This window comes from Gymnodraco acuticeps, unplaced genomic scaffold (assembly GCF_902827175.1).
Source record: "Gymnodraco acuticeps unplaced genomic scaffold, fGymAcu1.1, whole genome shotgun sequence".
Lineage (NCBI taxonomy): Eukaryota > Metazoa > Chordata > Actinopteri > Perciformes > Bathydraconidae > Gymnodraco > Gymnodraco acuticeps.
Window position 1 is genome coordinate 404,828 of NW_022990191.1, and position 22,950 is coordinate 427,777.

At 43.1% G+C, this 22,950-nt stretch overlaps 1 protein-coding gene across 2 annotated transcripts in view; it reads left to right on the forward strand.

Moving 5' to 3' along the window:
* Nucleotides 1-516: 516 nt before the first annotated feature.
* Nucleotides 517-22,950, forward strand: part of naif1 (nuclear apoptosis inducing factor 1) — a 29,515-nt gene continuing 7,081 nt past the window's right edge. For both annotated transcript variants that reach the window (XR_004569158.1, XM_034217928.1), the window contains exons 1-2: nucleotides 517-1,237; nucleotides 2,406-2,456. Coding sequence is in view for 1 of the 2 variants with exons in the window: in XM_034217928.1 (XP_034073819.1) it covers nucleotides 793-1,237; nucleotides 2,406-2,456 (496 nt within the window). In the remaining variant the exon portion in view is untranslated. The remainder of the gene's footprint in view (nucleotides 1,238-2,405; nucleotides 2,457-22,950) is intronic.

Below are 22,950 nucleotides of genomic sequence, written 5' to 3' on the forward strand. Positions count from 1 at the left end.
TAAAGATCTTATCAAACTATGAGTTTGTTAAATTAAAACAATCTTTTTTTTACGTTTCTAAAGATTCCTCTTAACTTGTAACTACAAAATGAATTTCACATTTTAAATGTATATTTATGAGTAAATAAATATAAAAACTATTACTCTGTGATTGATAGTATTAGACCCACATTCCTGCTGATAATTCTGTTACAATGCCTGATATTGGTGGTTACCTAGCAAACAACAGCAAAATGGGGGTGGGGAAGATATAGCCTATTATTATACAGTATGGTTATTGCAGATCTAAATAACGCAGGTTTCACAAAAATAAAAACAGTAATGTGTGTGTGTGTGTGTGTGTGTGTGCGTGCGTGTGTGTGTGTGCGTGCATGTGTGTGTGTGTGTGTGTGTGTGTGTGTGAGATTTATTTCCTAGATGTTGTCATCGTTGAGTGTTTTTAAAGACAAAAATCATTACCAATGCAAACAAGAAACAACTGTTGACCAACCACGACTGTGATATAAAGTGAGATAACGAGACAATTCTTATTTGGTAACGTTTATTTTGCTTGTTGTTTTGGCGTTTAATTGAGCCAATAGAGAAAGAGAATATTGCATGACCTAGAGATATCCAACCAATGGGATGTCTCTGGGCGGGGCTACAGGGCACGCCCAGCTAACGTAAGCGTTGTTGTCGGAAGAAGAAGCCGATTCTGGAAGCCATTACGTTGCGCACATCAATTGAGTAAATCCTACTATTTTTGCGTACAATACGCACAATTACCTCTCCCAAAGGGAAATTTGTGCAATTATGGCATCAGCCGCGAAAAAGAGAAAAATGAATTTCTCGGAGAGAGAGGTGGAAATTATTGTGGAAGAAATAGAGAAACACAAGCACACACTGGTTAACCACTTCAACGCTGGAGTCACTCACATGGCAAAGAATAACGCTTGGGGGGACATCCTGAAAAAGGTAAACGCTGTCACCACCTGTCCCAGAGAGTTGCCCGAGGTGAAGAAGAAGTGGTCGGACATGAAGACGGAGGTCCGGCGGAAAGTGGCCCAGGCGCGGGCTGCTATAGAGGGAACCTCCGCTGACTGCACTCCAGTCCCCGTCATCCTCACTGCGATGCAGCAGAGGATCTGTAACCTGCTGGGGGAGGCTACTATCATCAGCCTGCCTGCAGGAGACTCGGATGCTGATATAAGTTTACCTGTCACCGTGAACGCAGCCTCCACCGTCACACTGGCAGAGAGTAAGTCCTCACAAGTTGAACTGTGAGCGTTCACATGATACACTTAGTGTGCAGTAGTGTACAGTAACTAAGTAGATTTACTCAGTAGCCTACTGTACTTAAGTACAATATTTTTGTCAATGTGTTGCCACTGGACTTCAACCCTACTAAAATTGGAAATGAAATATTGTACTTTTACTCTATCTACATTTATTTAATACCTTTAGTTACTTTACAGCTTTTGATTAATGATGTGAAATATAGCCTAATCAACTCTTGAATCAGATCTTAGTTACACCTGGAGTAAATTCACAAGCTACCCTGTAGTATACAAAGTTATTAAAATGACCTGGGATATATTATTTGAAATGGGACAATCTGCATAATGAGTAGTTTTACTTTTGGTACTATAAGTATATTTTATATCTACTTTTGCGATTAACATTTTAATTTCAGGACTTTTACTTAGCAGAGTATTCCTACACTCTGGTACTCCTACTTTGACTTTAGTACAATATCTGAGTACTTTGTCCACCGTAAGTATGAGTGGCAATGCTGCTATAATAAGCAAGACAAGTGGATTCATCCCCAGAGCTCAGTGATAAATATTGCTTAAAACGTGATGAGTGTACAACACTGAACAAGCATTATAGAAGACACAACCCAATAAACACTAAAATACATATCCTTCAGTGGAAAACATGCGGTACAGTAGCGTTTTGGCAAAGCATGAATTAGGATTGTGTGAGTTACATAGCATCTGATACTTCCCACACCAAGAGGGGTTGAAGTGTCCCCCTCAAAGCCCTCATCACAGGTTACTATGGAGACAGGTTCTAAGTAATACAAAAAAAAATCTATATATTTAAACTCTGAAAAGGAAAAACTATCCAATAAACCACAAGTAAAAAAGTAAAGACGTAACAACTGAAAAAGGAAGTAAAAATGTGTGGCTAAAATATAATTCTTCTGCTTTTCTGTCATCAGGTTGATATTTTATTTTAAAAACCTTTCCCTTTTCCCTTCTTAACTTTGGAGGCACAACCTAAATTAAAAGGGCACGTATTTTAGCCCCTTTAGGAGAAAAATATCCTAAATGTGCTTTTGAAGATGTTAGCCTATCTTTCTAATTTTCTTGGATTGCTTTTATTTTGTTTTGTTTGCATCATGCTGTCTGTGTTTCTTTCAGCTCTTCCAGCGGGCTCAGCTACAGTCTGTGGTGAAGCAAAGCCACTGATTGGTAAGTGCGTTTATTATTATATACGTGAAACTATCAGTCTGTGTGAACATTAATGAAGCTTTCTGGTCGTTATATACTGTTAGCATGACCCATCCACCAAAGACTCAAATGTTGGTGTTCAGTGAAAGTAATTAAATAACAACGGTAACATTTCAATGCTTTGCATCCCTTACTGGAATCATTTTAGAAAACTACCTTTTCTAAAATTCAAATAATTTTGTATTTTTTTATTAAATGTAAAAAATAATGTACTTAATTTCTGTAAAAAGCTCTAATATCACAACCATTATTTAAAATCATGAGAGCAATATTAACTTCATCATTCAATACATTGTTTATGACGTTCTTCCAGTCATTACTGTGTCACTATGATTACAGGTGTTAGATATGTATTATAATGATGTGAGGTGTGTGTGAAGGGGGCACTGATCTTTGTGTTTCGTTCATCCATCCATGACACAGGAACGAGCCTGAGTGAATCCTCACTTGCTCCTGTGGTCACCCACCATGAAAATAATTAGTTTTCAGATTTTTAGCAGCAGTTCTAGCAAACCAAGACACATACAGTTCTGTTATAATAATGTTGTTGTCGATGGTGATTCCAGCAAAGCAGAGCGTCAAATGTTTTATCAGGATACAATCTTTTTTTCCCTTTGGATGACCATCCAATTCAAACCTACTCCAGCTCTGACAGGAGTGTGGTACTGATCTTCTCTTTTCCTTTTTTAAACTTCTTATTTATCGGCTTATTTAATTAAACAGACACACTATTTTCTGAATATAAAGTTATATTTTTAGATATAGCATAAGTAAATCACAACAAAGTAAAAAATGAAATAAATAAAACAGTAACAGAAATCTAAGGGATAATATATTTAGAGTTACATTAAGGCTGATTACCAAGCATCATACAGTTCATATTTCATCATGGGTCGAGTACAATGGAGGGATGATTTCACAGATAAACATTCAAACACACACACACACACACACACACACACACACACACACACACACACACACACACACACACACACACACACACACACACACACACACACACACACACACACACACACACACACACACACACACACACACACACCACACTTACTTGTAAACATATACAGTAGAGGAAATAAGTATTTGATCCCTTGCCGATTTCGTAAGTTTACCCATTTGCAATTGCCCTGCCGCGGTCGCTGTTCTCCCCCCATGCTATGGACAATCTTGCACTAATGTACATTCTCTAAATATTGAAGTGACTGTTGTTTTGTACATATTGATTGTTGTGTTTTTATTAAGATCTTAATTGTAGATCATTCTCATATGATTAAGTGTGTCCTTTGCAGGCCACCGTAGTTGGTGCGCCACACGGTGACGTGTTAAGGTAATAGGCATTGAGTTGTTAGTCGGCATGCAACGTACATGTTCACTGTACATGCTGTGGTCATAAATAAAGCCACCACTTGCCTATGCATTGTGTATTCCTTGTACATACACACATGCATGTATTAAGAAGTATTAACAACTTCTACATGGTGTCAGAAGACGGCACGAGCCTCTCCTCTCGTCTGGAGAAATTTTTCCACGGACCGCGCTAACGCTAACTAGCTGGCTGAAGCTAGCCCCAGCTACAATGGCGGATGGATTTCGCCGTCCGGACCCTGTTATGTTTGAAGGAAACGTCGCGGAGAGCTGGCGGATCTTCGAGAGGGAATATGAAATATTCATCGCCGCAGCGCACCCAGACAAGGCTGCCAGGACTAGGGTTTACATCCTCCTCAATCTCGCTGGACTAGAAGCCATTGAACGTGAACGATCCTTTATGTATGCAGCTGAAGTGCGCGCGCCAGGCCCCGACGGTGCGGTGATCTCCCCAGCTGAATCAAGGGAGGACCCGGACTGTTTGATACGGAAATTCAGTGAAATATGCAACCTTCAACATAACAAAACAATGGAAAGGCACAAGTTTAAAAGCTAAAAGTTGCCATTTTGGAGATTTAGCTGAGGAACTAATCTGTGACAGAATAGTATGTGGCATAATCAATGATTCTTTAAGAAAAACTCTGTTGAGAGACAGTGAACTGACACTTGCTAAAGCTGTTTCAGTCTGCCGTATACACGAAATGACAGAGAAAAGCAGCAGGACGTTAGCCGTTCAAGCTACCAGTGTTGATGCAGTGAGACCTGTTTCTAGCAGAAGGTATCAGCCAAAGCCACAGTCACTCGCTCACTCCCAGAGCATCTCTAACTGTAATAATTACGGAGGCAGCCATGCAGCAATGCGAGAAAAGTGTCCAGCTTTCGGGCAAAAGTGCCATAACTGTGAAAAAGTGAATCACTACAAAAAATGCTGCAAGTCTAAACCATGCAGCTACAGTCATTCAAATAGAAATAATTGTAACCAGTCTGTACATGAAGTAACAGTGGAAGAGCCCACAACACACAGAGAAGACACGTTCTACGTGGATGGCGTAGATATCGAAAGACGTGTTGATAGTGTTAATCCTCAAGCTAAAGACAAAGAAGAAGGATTTGTTACAATTCACATTAATGGCACACCAACTGAAATGAAAGTTGACACAGGAGCTAAATGCAATGTGTTGTCTCAAGAAACGTTCACACAAGTGACCAATGGCGAGCAACTTGTGAAGCAAGAGACTGCTATAAACCTTGTTGCTTATGGAGGAAGCAGGATTGAGACCAAAGGCCTAGTCACACTGCCTTGCTGCTTAAAGGAGCAGCACCATTTGTTGCCTTTCTTCATAGTGAACAAAGATGTGCAGCCACTACTGGGATTTCGGGCATGCGTGGACATGGGAATTGTCACATTGAGCAAAGATGTCCACCAGATCACTACGGAAAGCAACACGGATTTCACCACACAGACACTCATGCAGTACAAAGACCTGTTTGATGATGAACTTGGAGAACTACCAATCACTTACTCCATGACAGTTGATCCTAGTGTACAACCTGTGGTGAGACCTGCCCACCGCATTCCTATTGCAATGCAAGACAGAGTTAAAGCTGAACTTAAACGCATGCAAAACATAGGTGTCATTATACCAGTTACTGAGCCCACAGACTGGGTCTCATCTATGGTGGCAGCACACACAAAAGACAAGCAGGAAATAAGACTGTGTATCAATCCACAAGACCTCAACACAGCGCTGAAAAGACCACATCACCCTATGAGAAGAAGAAGTTGCAGCACAGATGTCAGGAGCAAAAGTGTTTTCTGTGCTAGATACTAAAAGCTCTTTCTGGCAGATACGTCTCGACAAGAAATCCTCCATGTTGACAACCTTCAGTACTCCATTTGGGCGGTACAGGTTCCTACGGATGCCCTTCGGCATTAGCTCTGCTAGTGAGGTATTCCAACGCTCGATGGAACAGCTGTTTGCAGGTTACCCATGTTCTGTCATCGTTGACGACATCATCATTGGTGGCCACGGAGTTGCTGAGCATGATGCCAACCTCAAGAAGGTGCTGGAACGAGTGAGAGAAGAAGTGGGGGGGGGGGGGAAATAATTAAACAAGCGAGTACCTGTTTTTCCTGGCCAAGGACAGGTTCCTTGAACACAACACGAGCGTAACGTGTCTTCACGTGGTATATGTCTCGTCTGAAAGGAGTGCTGACAGAGAGCACCGGAACGCCGCTCCAGCTCTTAAAATATTGCAGTACCCATAAGGAGCCGTACACATGCCGCAGTGTTTGCGTGGCTGTGTCTTTAGTTGTAAGCACAGTGGCGATCTGTTGTTATTAGCATCTGGTTAGCTAGCTATGCTAACGAATTTAAAGAGCTTTTCTACAACCAGGTGGAAGAGAGCTCTCTCCTGAGAGGCTCAAATAACCTCAGCTCAGTGAGGTTAAGGCACACCTTGATATGATCATTATAGTTATTAATGAGACTAAATGAAAAACAGGTATAAAATACTATATGACAGTAACAAAAAAGTTGTTAAAAATAACAAGAATAGAGTTTAAAAGGGGAGTGATTTGTAAAATATCCAAAAAGAAAAATATGCTTCCAGTTCTGTTTCATATGGGTGTTGAGAGATGTATCCATAGATCTCTTAATGTTGCTCTCAAAGTGCACCAGATAGATGCTTTTAATATTTAAAAAAAAATCTTCCCGGGGGAACATGCCCCCGGACCCCCCTAGAGGAGGTTAGGTCCCCCCCCCACTTAAATCATGTTCACATGGATAGGATACTAAATACATTTGCACACATCTTGTGTCTATATCTTTCTGTTTTGGTGGTCATGCCACACCGTGCACATGCATGCGCGAGTCATGCTGAGATATCTGGATTAAGAGGGTGCTTTTTCTTTGCACAGCATGAAAGAAAGGTCAAATGAATGGGCTGTGATTTTAGTTTTTTTAAGCAGAGGTTGAGTTCAATCATTTGTACGACCCTCGGAGGATGTTGTAAAAATTGAAAGGAAAAAGGTTCCCCACCCCTGCTGTAAATAATAATAAAAACCCTTGATTTTTAACTTAACATCTCTGTCTCCTATTGATCTGAGTATATTATAAAGAATAGCAGTTAATTGAAGCATTATAACCAGGGCTGCACATAACTGGTGCGCAGGTGCACATGCGCACCTCCGCCAAAAAAAGAGCACCGGGTCATTTGAAACAAAGCGCATTTGCGTACCAACATTGAGAGAGAGAGAGAGAGAAGGGAGAAGAGAAAATAGAGGAGAGAGAGAGAGAGAGAAAGAAAGATATTTGCGAGTTGCATATGAACCATGATATGAACTCAGGGCCGGCCCGTAGGACTGGCTAGATGTTCGCCTAGGGCGCCAGATCTGGGGAGGCGCTGCGCTGGCAGTTCTGGGAGGGAAAAAAACATTTTGACCGTTGGGGCTCATCCTAATTTTCGGCCTTGATGTAACAATATTCATAATTAAGTAAATGTAACAGCCTTTTCACCCCGGTTACACGTTTCATTTGCCCTGTACGATGGGCGCTGTAAGTGATGAAAATGGGGGATGTTGGCTTATCTGGCGCCCGCAGCTCACAGCCAAAATGCGAGGGAGGGTGCACCGGTACCAGCGCTGTTGTTATTATAATCTGGTGCTAGCTGCTCTAACGGATATAAGAAGAAGATGTTTCTACAATAATGTGGAGGGAGAGTCCTCTCCAGTCAGACTGAGAGGCTGATAACTACAGCTCAGTGAGGTAAGGACTCTTTTAGTCTAAGTTCAAACGGTTTGGTCACAATTTATGTAAACACATATTTCCAAGGCTCTCCTTTATAATTATTGGGATAAACAGGTTTGAAATCATTCCAATGTATACTATAGGACAGTAACCAAATATATCCTTTAAAACTGGAGAGATAAAAAAAAATGCATAAATAAATAAATGTTAAGGTAAAATAAGATATGAATGAACAACACAAATAAAATAAGTTACATTCATTTGTTATTGGCTATAGGTTATTGGTTATGTTCACATTCTTATTTGATTACATCCACTTGTCTAAGATGACAACAGAGACTTTCGACCCAAAACCAGCTGTTGACTTGTGGATGCAAGCAGCTAATCACAGACTCAACCAGAGAGAAAGAAGTAGGCCTACATCATCAGCTACCATGTCTGACAGAGAGGAAGACAGTGAGGAGAACAGTCAGGAGAACAGAGAGGAGAACAGTCACAGTGTTTCCCACAGATATGAAATATACTTGGGCGGGTGCGCGAAAAAAAAAAAAAGTTTTAACAACATTATTTATTGACTTATCATTCCGGTATAATCATTTTGCGCAAAGATGGCACTGTTTGTCAGAGCACTTCATCCTTCTGGGATTTCATGAAGAACAGCTCCAACGCCTGTGTGTATGGGAATGCCTCTGGTGCTGGTCCATTAACTGCCAGTGTTTCCCACAGATCTGAAATATACTTTGGGGGGTGGTGGTAGCGGGGGGGGTTGAGGTGACGTGCAACAACGTCATTAACCTTTCTGTTGGTCGCTTGTTAGCAGACCCTTCACGCGATGGCAGAGCGAACAGGTACAGGCAGGGTCCATAATGATAGCCCTATAGTTTAAATCTACTACCCACACATGAACATATGGAAATGGGTTACTATTTAAAAAAATAAATGTATTTATTAATGTATTTAGGAACCTATCCATGTGATTTTTAGTGGGGGTCGACCTCAAATCCTCTAGGGGGGTCCAGGGGCATGCCCCCCTGGTAAGATTTTATTTTTTATTTTGGAGTTAAATGCATCAATCTGGTGCATTTTGAGGGGAAAATAAAGAGACTAGATCTATGGAAACACCTATATTTAACAGAACTGTATACATTTCAATAATCATAAAATCAAGGCCATAACCAATAACCTACCGTATCGAATATGAAAAAAACACTGAAACTTGTTTATTAATTTAGTTTTGGTTCATTTATAGTTGTGAGTGTGTCTGTGCTCCTGAATCAGCCTCTCCCCCCTCCCTCCTCTCCTGTCTCCCTCCTCTCCCCCCTCTCCATCCTCTCCCCCTGCTCCTCTTTGAGGCAGCAGCAAAGACTAGTTTTATCTCAACAAGTTTTAAAAGTGTATCTTACCTTTTTTCACCTAGTTAACTTTTTATTTATTTATTCATGCATATTTTACTAATCACATTACATTTCATTTAGCTGACGCTTTTATCCAAAGCGACTTATAATGACCGATTACAGGGACATTCTCCCTGGAGTAACTAAGGGCTAAGTGCCTTACTCAAGGGCACACTAGTGGTGGTGTTCCTGGCGGGATTTGAACTCACAGCCTTCCGATCTTCAGCCCACCTCACTATCCATTAGACCAATCACTACCCTCTCAAATGGAAATATGTGTTTACATAAATGGTGACCACACCGTTTGAGACCCACTGAGAACTTAGACTAAGTTAACTATCTAAACACTCAGAGAGTCCTTTACCTCACCTGAGCTGAGGTTATCCCGAGCTTGAATGACACACAGAGACCAATCAAGGACTTTGATTTATGATCTGTATGACAGTGGCCATGTCGGCAGGCCACATCATGTGGACAGCCAGTCACCCTGTGTGAGGCAGGCCACTTAACAGGCCAGAAGGAGGCGAGATCAGAGCAAGGGAGCGAGGGATCATTGTCTACAAGTTAATCGATCGCAGATGGCGTCGTGGTCACGGACGAATTAAAAAAAACTATATAAAAAAACTAAAAAAACTAAATGGGTCGCGAAATATACTTGGGCGGCCGTTAATATACCTGGGCGGCCCGCCCAAGTATAGTCTATGTGTGGGAAACCCTGAGTCAGGAGAACAGAGAGGAAGACAGAGAGGAAGACAGTGAGGAGAGCAGTCAGGAGGGAAGTGATGACAGCTTGTAGGATTACTGGTCGTGCTAATGTTGTCTTGGGTTCACCTCTGCATGTGTGTTCTGTGTTCACCTCTGCATGTGTGTTCAGTGCCGTGTGTCTGGCAAATAAAGTCAAGACCCCTCAAAAGCTACGGTTTATTTCATTTTAAGGATGAGCACCAAGCAACATCTCCAGGTGCTCCTTTGAGAACCAGGGCAAAAAAGTTATGTGCACCCCTGATTATAGCACAGGCCTTTGTCAGATGGTATTACGCTGTTTTTTTCCTGCTTCGAATAGTTCTCTCTTTTTTCACCATACCTGTGTTTGCATCACTGTAACCAATGAGCACCTGCATGTGTATGAGAATGGCCCTGACACCATTTCAGCCCAGATTTACAAACTCCTGGCAGGACAAGCTCCAACTCAATTCTCGCACTGAACAGAAAAAAGTGAGAGAGGGGCTGCAATATAAGAGGGAAAGAAAGAGAAACTTTAAAACTGTTAAATTGTTATGATGTGTAAAGACTGATATTGTTCTATAATCATCTGAAACTGTTAAGTCATGATGTGAAACGGTTAACAAAAAAAAGGGAAACTCAAGCTGCTGCTACACTTTATTTTATTTATCTAAAATTAAGCACTTTTAAGATGCACATATTTTCAAAAGTTATTTTATTTATTTTCTCTATTTTATTTGTAAATGCAGCCCGAGAGGAACATTACACATATCCACAGTATTTACTGTATATCTGTAGTTCAATGTTAATTGACAATAAATATTGTTGTTTTTTAATTGTACTTTCTTTATTTGATTGGCAGTCAGTTGTTGATTACATGCAGACGTTGATAAAGCTACTTCAATATATATCACACTAATTCATGAAGCAACTTAGACATTTTGATGTTCCGGACCTTTGCATGGGGAGATTTTCTCTAACTGGACCTCGTTGAATTTTAGTTGAAGACCCCTGATGTAGGATATGTAGGTCACATTTTCACAAGTGAAGGCCTAAAGGCAGACCCTTCTAAGACAGATGCAATCACTAACATGCCAGTCCCCACAGACGTTGTCTCACTACAGCGTTTCCTCGGTATGGTTAACTACCTCGGCAAGTTCATCCCGAACTTCAGCGACATCGCAGCACCACTGAGAAAACTCATCCACAAGGACACTGCATGGTGTTGGTTCCAGCAGCATCAGGATGCATTTGACCTTCTTAGATCATGCTTATCAAGTCCACCTGTTCTGTCATACTATGATGTCAAAAGACCAGTCACGCTCACCTGTGATGCGTCATGCTACGGACTTGGAGCAGCGTGCATGCAAGATGGCAGGCCAGTAGCGTTTGCATCACGCACCCTCACTGACACGGAGACGAGGTATGCACAAATTGAAAAAGAACTGCTAGCTGTCGTGTTTGCCTGTACAAAATTCAAAGACTATGTGTATGGAAAGCCTGTAGTGGTGGAGACTGACCACCAACCTTTAGTGACTATCTTAAAGAAGCCCATCCACACAGCCCCTGCCCGTCTGCAGAGAATGTTGCTCCGGCTGCAGAGCTACGACATCAGTTTGGTGTACAAAAAGGGCAAGTATATGTATGTAGCAGACACTCTTTCACGTGCCCCAACCGCACAAACAACTCAAAGCCCTGCTGAAAATGATGCTTATGAAGTTATGTCTGTGAGCTACATCTCCACAGCCCGCCTGGAAGAACTCAGAAAGCACACAGCAGAGGACGAAGATCTGCAAGCCCTCAGTGCAGTCATTAATAGAGGATGGCCCATCCGACAGAATCAGCTCCAACCTGCTGTCCGTCTCTTCTTTCCCTACAGAGATGAAATTACAGTAGAAGAGGGAATTGTCATGAAAGGCCACAAAACTGTCATTCCTCAGTCCCTGCACAGAGAGTACATCAAAATAGTGCACAGAGGACACCCCGGCATTGAAGCAACCAAACGCAGAGCAAGAAGCATCATCTTTTGGCCAGAAATGTCTAGAGACATCACTGAGGAGTTGCTTTCATGTGCAGTGTGCAACAGCACCAGATCCCATCAGCAAAAGGAGCCCCTCCAGCTTCATCCTGTGCCAGATCTCCCATGGTCCACAGTGACAACAGACATATTCTAGTGGCATGGAAAACGGTATCAGGTGCTGGTTGACTCATACTCTGGCTGGTTTGAGATCGACCTTCTCCGGGATGTGACCTCATCAACTGTGATAACTAAATTGAAGAGACATTTCTCTGTTTTCGGCACACCACACACACTCATCTCTGATAATGCTGGACAGTACGCCAGTCAGCATTTCAAGGACTAAACAGTGGGACTTTGTTCACATCACCAGCAGTCCTGAATACCCACAGTCAAACGGACTAGCTAGACCCTCCAGAAAAACGCGATTCTGCGATCGCAGAATTTACCGCATAATTAGCAAAATGGCGCAGATTTTTAAAAAGCCGCATATTTATCAAAAGGCCGCATAATCCCCGCATTTTTCCACACAAAATTGAGGGGAAAAAAAGTGAACTCGTCTTGACGTGAAGTGATGATGATGCGCGACGTCATCAGCTCGCGCATCACAGAAGGTAAACAACACCGTAGAGTGAACGTGTGGAGCTCACACGAGAGTTTCTCTTCACCAAGATTAAAAAATCTAATCCATCTCATTTACCGACGAACATTTCTGCTAAAGACCGGGCAAAGCAGTACCCCGATGTCTTGCATGAAAGTGGGGGGAAACTATTCTGCACCCCGTGCAACTGTGTGTTGGAGCATAAGAGAACATCGACGGTGACGACCCACTTTGATTCATTCAAAGATTCGAAAAAGCTTTCTGCTACTGCGGAGAAGAAAGCCAAACAACTCACGTTCACCGAGGCATCAACCTCCAAAACCCTTTCGAGGGCTACAAGAAACGAGGTGAGAAGCCTACAAGATTGAAGCTGGTCAGATAACGAACGAGTAAATGAAAACAGAATGAGGCGGAGAAGTGTGTGTGTGTGTGTGTGTGTGTGTGAGAGAGTGTGATTAAAATAGCCCAATTGCTTTTACAATAAATAAACATTGAATGTGTTTAATTGAATAGTAAAGGGGTTTAACGTTAGTGGCAGGTTGTGTGTGAGAGAGAATAAATAAATAAGACAGCCCAATATTTATTTTTTCCGCATATTTCGCAACTTTCCGCATATTTCGCAACTTCCCGCAATTTCACCGCATAAAATCACATAAAACCCTGCATGTTTGATCGCATAATCAAGGATTTTAGCCCGCATAATCAAGGATTTTAGCCCGCATAATCAAGGATTTTTGCCCGCGTTTTTCTGGAGGGTCTAACTAGCAGAGAGAGCAGTTCGCAGTGCAAAACAGTTGATGGAACGTTCACACAATCTCAGAAACATTCCCCGTGATCTGACGTTAGGCTCTCCTGCTGAACGCCTGATGTCGCGACAAACACGTGCAGCCATCCCTGTGAGCACCAAACTGTTACAGCCAAACCCAAAAGATGCACAACTAATCAGAACACAACTCCTCAACAAGCGGCTCATCCTAAAGCGCCACTATGACATCTCAAGTTCTCCTCTGAAACTCCTGGCAGAGGGACAAGTGATCAGGATCCATCTTCTCCCGCTTATCCGTGGTCGGGTCGCGGGGGTAGCAGTTCCAGCAGAGAGCCCCAAACTTTCTTTTCCCTGGTGACATCAACCAGCTCTGACTGGGGGATCCCAAGGCGCTCCCAGACCAGCGAAGAGATATAATCCCTCCACCTGGTCCTAGGTCTACCCCTTGGTCTCTTCCCAGCTGGACGTGCCTGGAACACCTCCCTAGGGAGGCGTCCAGGTGGCATCCTAACTAGTGATCAGGATGCAGACCCCAAAAGGATACGATCGGCTTGGCGTTGTCAAGGAAGTGAGCGAGAAACCACGCTCTTACATAATCCAAGCCAACCGGACTTCATACAGACGGAATCGTCGTCACATCATTCCTGTACCCGAGCCGTCGCCCCAGCAACAGCAGCCTCAAGATTTCGACCCTCACAACACCGACCCCTCTATGATGGACTGTGTACCCCACACACCACAAACACCTGAGAGAAACAGCAGGCTGACACAGAACAGTTCCCCTTCACTACCAAGACACACATCACATTTCCCTTGCAACAACAGTGACACACCATACATAACACGATCAGGTCGCACATGCAAACCAAACCCTAAATATGTGCAGTAACACTGTTGGACAATCTTGTTAAAGTGATATGTTTAGTCATTTCCTTTTCCTGTTACGGTATTTAGTAATGGTTTATTGTTTGTGTCACCAAATGCTAAAGGAATGTTCAATATCATTTGCCTTAAATGTTATTTACTTTCAGATAGAAACATCAGCTAAAGAGAAGGGATGTAGATCATTGTCATATGATTAAGTTTGTCCTTTGCAGGCCACCGTAGCTGGTGCGCCACACGGTGACGTGTTAAGGTAATAGGCTGCGAGTAATAGGCAACAAACGTTGTTAGTCGGCATGCAACGTACATGTTCACTGTACATGCTGTGGTCATAAATAAAGCCACCACTTGCCTATGCATTGTGTATTCCTTGTACATACACACATGCATGTATTAAGAAGTATTAACAACTTCTACATTAATGTGTAAAAATGTCTCTTTGACTGTATATATATATATTACGGTACGTCCACACAGCAGCTTTTAAAAAATCTTGAAAATCTTGGAGCTGGGCGTGTCTGAAAGCTTGGGGATTTCGCGACCAACAACCAATCACATGAATCTCCCGCCCCCGACATACAAAGAAAAAAAACCCGGTTCTTCTCCACTATTTCTTTTAACATTTTGAACATTTATGAGATTAATGTCTATGGTGCTATTTTATGCTACATTCCATGCTGGCTAATGATACTGTCTATGCTGGCTAGCAACGAAGTAAACTGGATATAAAATCCCCAAACAAGCGAAAACCTACCAGTTTCACCCACTGTCTCTGCCACCTCCCTCCATGCCTGGTTCCTCCAGTTTGTATCCCGGTAAGTAAATAGGGACTGGTCATAAAGAACCGGGTGATTTGCTACCGCAATAACTAAGTTCTCCTCCATTTTTGTGGAATATAGAATGAACTGCGGTCTGGCTCTCCCAGCTTGCACGCGGTTTGATTGGCTAGCGCTTGAACTGTCAGATTTGCATAAACGGGATTTGATTGGCTGACGCTTCCAGCTCAGCTTCAAAAGTTGAACATTGCTCAACTTTGAAATCCTGGAAATCTTCGCCTCGCCCCCCCACAATGCAGTTCGGCGACAAGCGAGGGAAAGTGACGTCATCCCCATTCAAAGTCAATGGGCGGAGACGCGCTGGAAGCGGTGGACAAATCGCCAAAAGCTGCTGTGTGTACGGGCCGTTTTAGGGCTGTCAAACGATTACAATTTTTAATCAGATTAATCACAGTTTAAAAATTAATTAATCATGATTAATCACCATTCGAACTTAGTCCAAAATATGCCATTTCTTTATGTATATTGTTGTGGGAATGGAAAGATAAATGAAAGAAGGCGGATATATCCATTTAACATACAGTATCTATGTTTATTATAAAAAATGTCTGCGTGTCAAAATGAAAGACAGCCCTCACACCTATCAATCATCAAACCGTGGGGTCTTAATTCATTACGTGTTGATTTCTATCAACGGGGGAGTACTTCAGGAAGTCGACGGGGGGGGGGGGGGGGGGGGGGGGGGCTAGTGGAGTACTTCGTGACCACAGAGCGTGAATGTTGTGACCAGCTGTTTTAGCGCAGTTCTCCAGTGAAGGGGGGGGTGAAGGGGGGGAGTCTCCCTCTGCAGCCGGTTGGCGTAGTTTTGGCAGAATTCCGTTGTACAGACCGACGTTAACAGCAGCCCTGTCTGTGCACACGGAGACCGACTCTGTCGTCCGGTGATCTAACCGCCTTCTGGAAAAGCTTCACAAGTACGTCGGTACGCAAATGCGCTTTGTGACACAAGTTTCAGATTACGCACATAACCTGCGTACCAGTTATGTGCACCCCTGTACTACAGCAAAAGTATTATCCGTCGGGACTTCCTGCAACAACACCACGCCGTTATCTTGAGTGATTGGCCAGAAAACATTATCAAAGATGTTCTATTGAGAAGACGATCACTATGTGACAAAAGTTTTCAAAACCGTTTCTGGTCTTCGGTATTTCCAGACAAGTGGCTACTGAAATCAATCTTACTAACTGCTGTCTGTGCAATTTACTCCGCGCGCGTTGGCAGACTTTATTTTGCTTACTTTAACATCATTTTTCATGGTGGGGCTAAGCCATTTCTTGGTATGGGTGTAGCCTACCCCAGCCATACCCTGGCGCTGCCACTGGTGGGATGTATGAGGCGGGCCATTCTGCATGCGTTAAATATTTTTAACACAATTAATTCAAAAAATTAATTACCGCCGTTAACGCGATAATTTTGACAGCATTAATATATATACATATTTGCACACATATCTTTATATACATTTGTTTTTATATTCGGGATTGTGGGAAACGGTATTTCGAACTCTCTCTCACAAACTGGAATATTGCCAATAAAGTTGACTTTGACTTTGACTTACAAAGAAATGAACAGTCTATCATTTTAATGGTAGGTTTATGAGAGACAGAATATCAAAAAGAATATCCAGAAATGTACATTATATAAAATATAACAAATTATTTGCATTTAACCGTGGGAAGAAATTATTTGATCCCCTTGCAACAAACAATAATTCTGGCTCCCTCAGACCGGTACATAAGTCCATTTCCTTTAGGAAAGTACTCCTCATATCAACTTGTTACCTGTATAAAAGACACCTGTCCACAGAATCAACCAATCAGATTCCAACCTCTCCACCATGGGCCAGACTAAAGAGCTGTCTAAGGACCTCAGGGACCAGACTGTAGACCTCCACCAGGCTGGGACTGGCTACAAGACCATCAGAGAGCAGCTCGGTGAGGAGGAGACAACTGTTGGTGCCATTATTCAGGAATGGAAGAAAGACAAAATGAGCATCAGCCGCCCTCGGTCTGGGGCTCCACACAAGATCTGGCCCAGTGGGGTATTGATGATCAGGAGAAAGGTGAGGGGTCAGCCAGAACTACACAGGAGGAACTTGTGAATGATCTGGGAGCACAGGCACCAAGAAAATTGTTGGTATCACACTACACCATAATGGATCAAACCCTGCAGCGGCTGAAGCCCCCCCCCCCCCCCTGCTCAAGAGGAACATGAGAGGCCGTCTGAAGTTTGACAACGAACCTCTGGATTCAGAGAAGGCTTGGGAGAAGAGGATGTGGTCAGATGAGACCAACATCGAGATCTTTGGGAATCAACTCGACACGCCGTGTTTGGAGGAAGAGAGATGCTGACTATAACCCCAGAACACCATCCCCCCGTCAGCATGGAGGTGGAAACACAAGTAAACATCCATACGCACATGTAAAGCTTTATATTTCCCAGGTCAGCATAACTGAAAACAAACAGAATACACTTGAAAAAAGAAAGCAAGAAAAGAACCAAAGACAGTTTAATAAGTTGAATGAACCAAGAAGCATTCTTAAAAAATATTAATTCAAAAAGAAAAATTAATAATTTCCAAAATACACATCCTGTAACAGTTCTGAGAGATATAGCAGCCAGGTATACAGTGGGGCAAAAAAGTATTTAGTCAGCCACCAATTGTGCAAGTTCTCCCACTTAAAAAGATGAGAGAGGTCTGTAATTTTCATCCTAGGTACACTTCAACTATGAGAGACAGAATGGGGGGAAAGAATCCAGGAAATCACATTGTAAGATTTTTAATGAATTAATTGGTCAATTCCTCGGTAAAATAAGTATTTGGTCACCTACAAACAAACAAGATTTCTGGCTCTCACAGACCTGTAACTTCTTCTTTAAGAGCCTCCTCTGCCCTCCACTTGTTAACTGTTAATGGCACCTGTTTGAACTCGTTATCAGTATAAAAGACACCTGTCCACAATCTCAAACAGTCACACTCCAAACTCCACTATGGCAAGACCAAAGAGCTGTCAAAGGACACCAGAAACAAAATTGTAGACCTGCACCAGGTTGGGAAGACTGAATCTGTAATAGGTAAGCAGCTTGGTATGAAGAAATCAACTGTGGGAGCAATTATTAGAAAATGGAAGACGTACAAGACCACTGATAATCTCCCTCGATCTGGGGCTCCACGCAAGATCTCACCCCGTGAGGTCAAAATGATCACAAGAACGGTGAGCAAAAATCCCAGAACCACACGGGGGGACCTAGTCAATGACCTGCCGAGAGCTGGGACCAAAGTAACAAATGCTACCATCAGTAACACACTACGCCGCCAGGGACTCAAATCCTGCAGTGCCAGACGTGTCCCCTTGCTTAAGCCAGTACATGTCCAGGCCCGTCTGAAGCTTGCTAGAGAGCATTTAGATGATCCAGAAGAGGATTGGGAGAATGTCATATGGTCAGATGAAACCAAAATAGAACTTTTTGGTAAAAACTTAACTAGACGTGTTTGGAGGAGAAAGAATGCTGAGTTGCATCCAAAGAACACCATACCTACTGTGAAACATGGGGGTGGAAACATCATGCTTTGGGGCTGTTTTTCTGCAAAGGGACCAGGACGACTGATCCGTGTAAAGGAAAGAATGAATGGGGCCATGTATCGTGAGATTTTGAGTGACAACCTCCTTCCATCAGCAAGGGCATTGAAGATGAAATGTGGCTGGGTCTTTCAGCATGACAATGATCCCAAACACACCGCCCGGGCAACGAAGGAGTGGCTTTGTAAGAAGCATTTCAAGGTCCTGGAGTGGCCTAGCCAGTCTCCAGATCTCAACCCCATAGAAAATCTTTGGAGGGAGTTGAAAGTCTGTGTTGCCCAGCGACAGCCCCAAAACATCACTGCTCTAGAGGAGATCTGCATGGAGGAATGGGCCAAAATACCAGCAACAGTGTGTGAAAACCTTGTGAAGACTTACAGAAAACGTTTGACCTCTGTCATTGCCAACAAAGGGTATATAACAAAGTATTGAGATGAACTTTTGTTATTGACCAAATACTTATTTTCCACCATCATTTGCAAATAAATTCTTTAAAAATCAGACAATGTGATTTTCTGGTTTCTTTCCCCCCATTCTGTCTCTCATAGTTGAGGTATACCTAGGATGAAAATTACAGGCCTCTCTCATCTTTTTAAGTGGGAGAACTTGCACAATTGGTGGCTGACTAAATACTTTTTTGCCCCACTGTACATTGCACAGCTAGGAGGGACGCCTGACTGATCAAATCTATTGAAGAAAATGTTCAAGTCGTTTGCCCACTGATGGTCCCCCCGGACCTGGGAGTCTGGGTCTTTGTAGCCAGAGATGGTCTTTAGGCCTCTCCAGACTTTTTCTTTTCTGATCTCAACCTCAGAAAGAAAACACATTTCCTGTAAACCTGCTGAGTGACATGAGAATAGTACAAACCCCAATTCCATTTAAGTTGTCAATTTAGTACCCCCACTCTTTTACCATGCTGTTATAGCACGTGCAAAATGTGGCTTGGCATTCTCTTGCTGAAATAAGCAGGGACATCCCTGACAAAGACGTTGCTTGGATGGCAGCATATGTGGCTCCAAAATCTGTCTGTACCTTTCAACATTGCTGGTGCCTTCACAGATGTGCAAGTTACCCATGCCATGGGCACTAACACACCCCCATACCATCATCATAGATGCTGGCTTTTGAACTTTAAGCTGATAACAATCTGGATGGACCTTTTAATCTTTGGCCCGGAGGACACGATGTCCATGTTTTCCAAAAACAATTAGGAATGTGGACTCATCAGACCACAGAACACTTTCCCACTCTGTGTCAGTCCATCTCAGATGAGCTCAGGCCAGGGGCGGACTGGGACACAAATTCAGCCCGGGACGTTCAGACGCACCGGCCCACACACCGGGCCGCCGCCCACGCATGCGGGCCACCCTTGTAGCCTACAGATCAATTATACATCTACTATGCTCATATACTGTATACTGTTATGGCTAGATTCCCCAGAGTCAAGCCATAACATAAAAGAGAAGGACAACAGGAGTAAGGTGCAAAATAAAATCTTCCTTTATTTAAGGTTTCTTAAAAATGTCCGTGTCATGTGTGAAGTGTGTCAAAGTGGATATGTAGGAGTCAGTAACGTGAATGTACAATTGGGGTTAAGGACAAAGTACAGCAAATGGGTTCTACCTTACATCACTAGCAGGTGTCGCAGCAGCTCACTTGTCTCTGCGACCCTGTCAATCACTCCATCAGTGTCCAGAGCCATCAGAATCTCCTTCTCTGTGCACATGAGCATGAATGCCTCCATATGCTCTTGGGTCAGGGTGGTCCTCAGTCGATTCTTCACATATTTCAGTGTGGAGAAGGTCCTCTCACAGGCAACTTGACTGAATGACAGTGTTAGGAGGAACTTGTAGCCCAATCCAATGACATGATAGGCATCAGTCAGCAAGTTGTACTGTGACAAGACATGATGCACACAAATAGCACAGTTTTTGCAGTAGTTGCAACTGTTCTCTAGCTCCAGGTCTTCTTCTCTTCCATCCTCCCCTCCGGTTGTCCTGACATTGTATGCATCCAAATGGGGCATCTTCAGTCTCTCCCAACAGTTGGCTAGGCTTGACAGCTCAGCCTGCAGTCTTCCAGCAGTGGCTCTTTCATCATACTTCTGCAAGCATTCACTCAGCTTTTGCAATGCTTCTGTTGGAAGGCCCATTTCCTTTATTTTATGGAAATTCCGAGGATCAAGACATGCAAAGTCTGCGCAGAGTGGTCCATTTGCAGCATAGCGACTCTGAATGCTCTCTGTGACTGTGTCCAGAATTACATTGTGGACCTTGATCCTGTAGTCTGCCTCAGCGAGTGACACAGGCTCATCTTCAGCCAACTCACCTTCTTTCTCCTGACACGTTTCTCTGGGAGCACAGCTTGGACCATAACTTCACAGTCCTCCTTCTCCTGCAGCTTGGCATTGGCCCAGTCCACAAATGCATCTGCTGCTCTTTTCACCTCATCAAAACCCTTGACACACTTGTTGAGGCTCTCTTGGGTCCCTATTACTAACCGATGGGCAGTCAGTAAGTCCATGCCGCTGGTTTGGAGATACTTGGAGAGGGGTGACGTGATTTCAAATATTCGGGGAAAGATCTGAGCGGTCAGTATTGTCTCAAACCTTAGGAGAGACTCTGTGTACCCCCTGGCTTTTGCTCTGACCTGTGGCTTCATGGAGTCCTCTTCTTCAATCCTTGTTAATGTTGACACCAAGTCAATAAACAAGGCACGGTCAGGATTGCCAAAACACCCGAATATCTTGCTCAGAGCCTGATCCTTGGCCTACTACCTTGTCTCCCCGATTAGAGACAGCCGTCTGTGTCGTGTGTCTTCACTCACTTCCTCCCACATGTTCATACGCTTGTATGACTCTCTGATGAACACAGCAACATCATTCAGAAGTGAGAAGAGCGATGCACTGGCTATCACAACACCTGTGGTGTCTCCTAGCACAAGGTTCAGGACGTGTGCGTTGGGAGACTCTGCGGAGAGCAAGGTGGAGAACCCCTTGTATTGGCCCTGCATGTTTGCCGCTCCATCGGTTGAGTTTCCCACACAATTCCGAAGATCAATGTCCACCTTTGCCAGAGTTTTCTTCAGTAGCTCTACAAAATATTGTCCAGTTGATGACTCACAGTCAACCACAGCTATGAGCCTCTCGTGGACCACATCTGTCACATACCTGAGGATAACAGCACACTGGTCTGTAGATGTAACATCCTGTGTGGTGTCGATCTGCACAGAAAACATGCCTGCCTCCCTTAGATATGGTTTTTTTGGATTAAGTGGCTGATGACATTGATCACTTTGTTCACTGTAGTTTTTGAGAGCAGAGTGACAAAGGACCCTCTGCCTTTAGACCCAGTCTCATGCAGCTTCTTCCTTTTTTCAACACATTGGGTGACATGTTCCTGCAGGCAGACATCGTATTTGCTGAGCAGGATGATTAATTCCAAGAAGTTGCCATAGTCAGCAATTTTCTCCCATGTGTATGCTGCTTCAAATTGGTTGCCTCTAAAGCTTAGACCACGCTTTCCAATGACTCTGACTACTTCTATGACACGTTCCATGACTTGCCGTTTCTTTCTGACATGGTCTCTGTGTAGAGACATTTGTTTGCCACTGAGTAGGCTTGCTATGTCTGCTTTACTAGCCTTCATAAAATATGCCTCTGCACTTTCTCTGTGGACTTGTTTTTTCTCGTGCTCTTCTATTCTTTGATGTACATGCTTCCAAGATGTCATTCCTCCTTTAATGAATGAGCTGTCATTTGCAGATGGCTTTGCATACGCTAAACATACTGTACAGTAGAGTGAGTTGGATTTCTCACAATATGTAAGCCACTTTCTATTGATTCCATCTTTGTTGTTGTAGATATTTTTAACTGTTTGTTTTGGGGGTTGTTGAGGGTGGTATGCGAAAAATGTATGTATATCTTTAGCCTGAGGCCGGGCAAAGTAATCAAAGCTCACTTCATCAGTCTGCATCTCCCTGTCTTTTGGTTCTCCTGTGCTGGACCCTGCAGCTGTCTCACTTTCCTCAGGGTCAACTGTACTTGACCCTGCAGCTGTCTCACTTTCCTCAGGGTCAACTGTACTTGACCCTGCAGCTGTCTCCCTTTCCTCAGGATGAACTGTACTGGACCCTGCAGCTTTCTCACTTTCCTCAGGGTCAACTGCATAAGAAGAACATCAGCAATCAATTAAATTACCAATATTATATCAATATCATGCACAATAATGTCAATCACTAAAATGAATGCAATAGTGAATTGGCCACACATCTCTGTGTCCTTATTATTGAATATTAATTTATTGAATATTAATATTATTGAATATAATTATTTAAAATTATAATATTATATAATTTAACTTGGAATATCATGAGCATATGACTCTATCCTAATGCATCTAACTTTATGCACAATATAATAGTCTGGCCAGCCCTGCAGCCCGTTCTAGGTTCTGATTGGCTCTCTAGGTTGGCATTCTAGCTTCTGACTGGCTGTCCAGGTTGTCAATCACAGCCA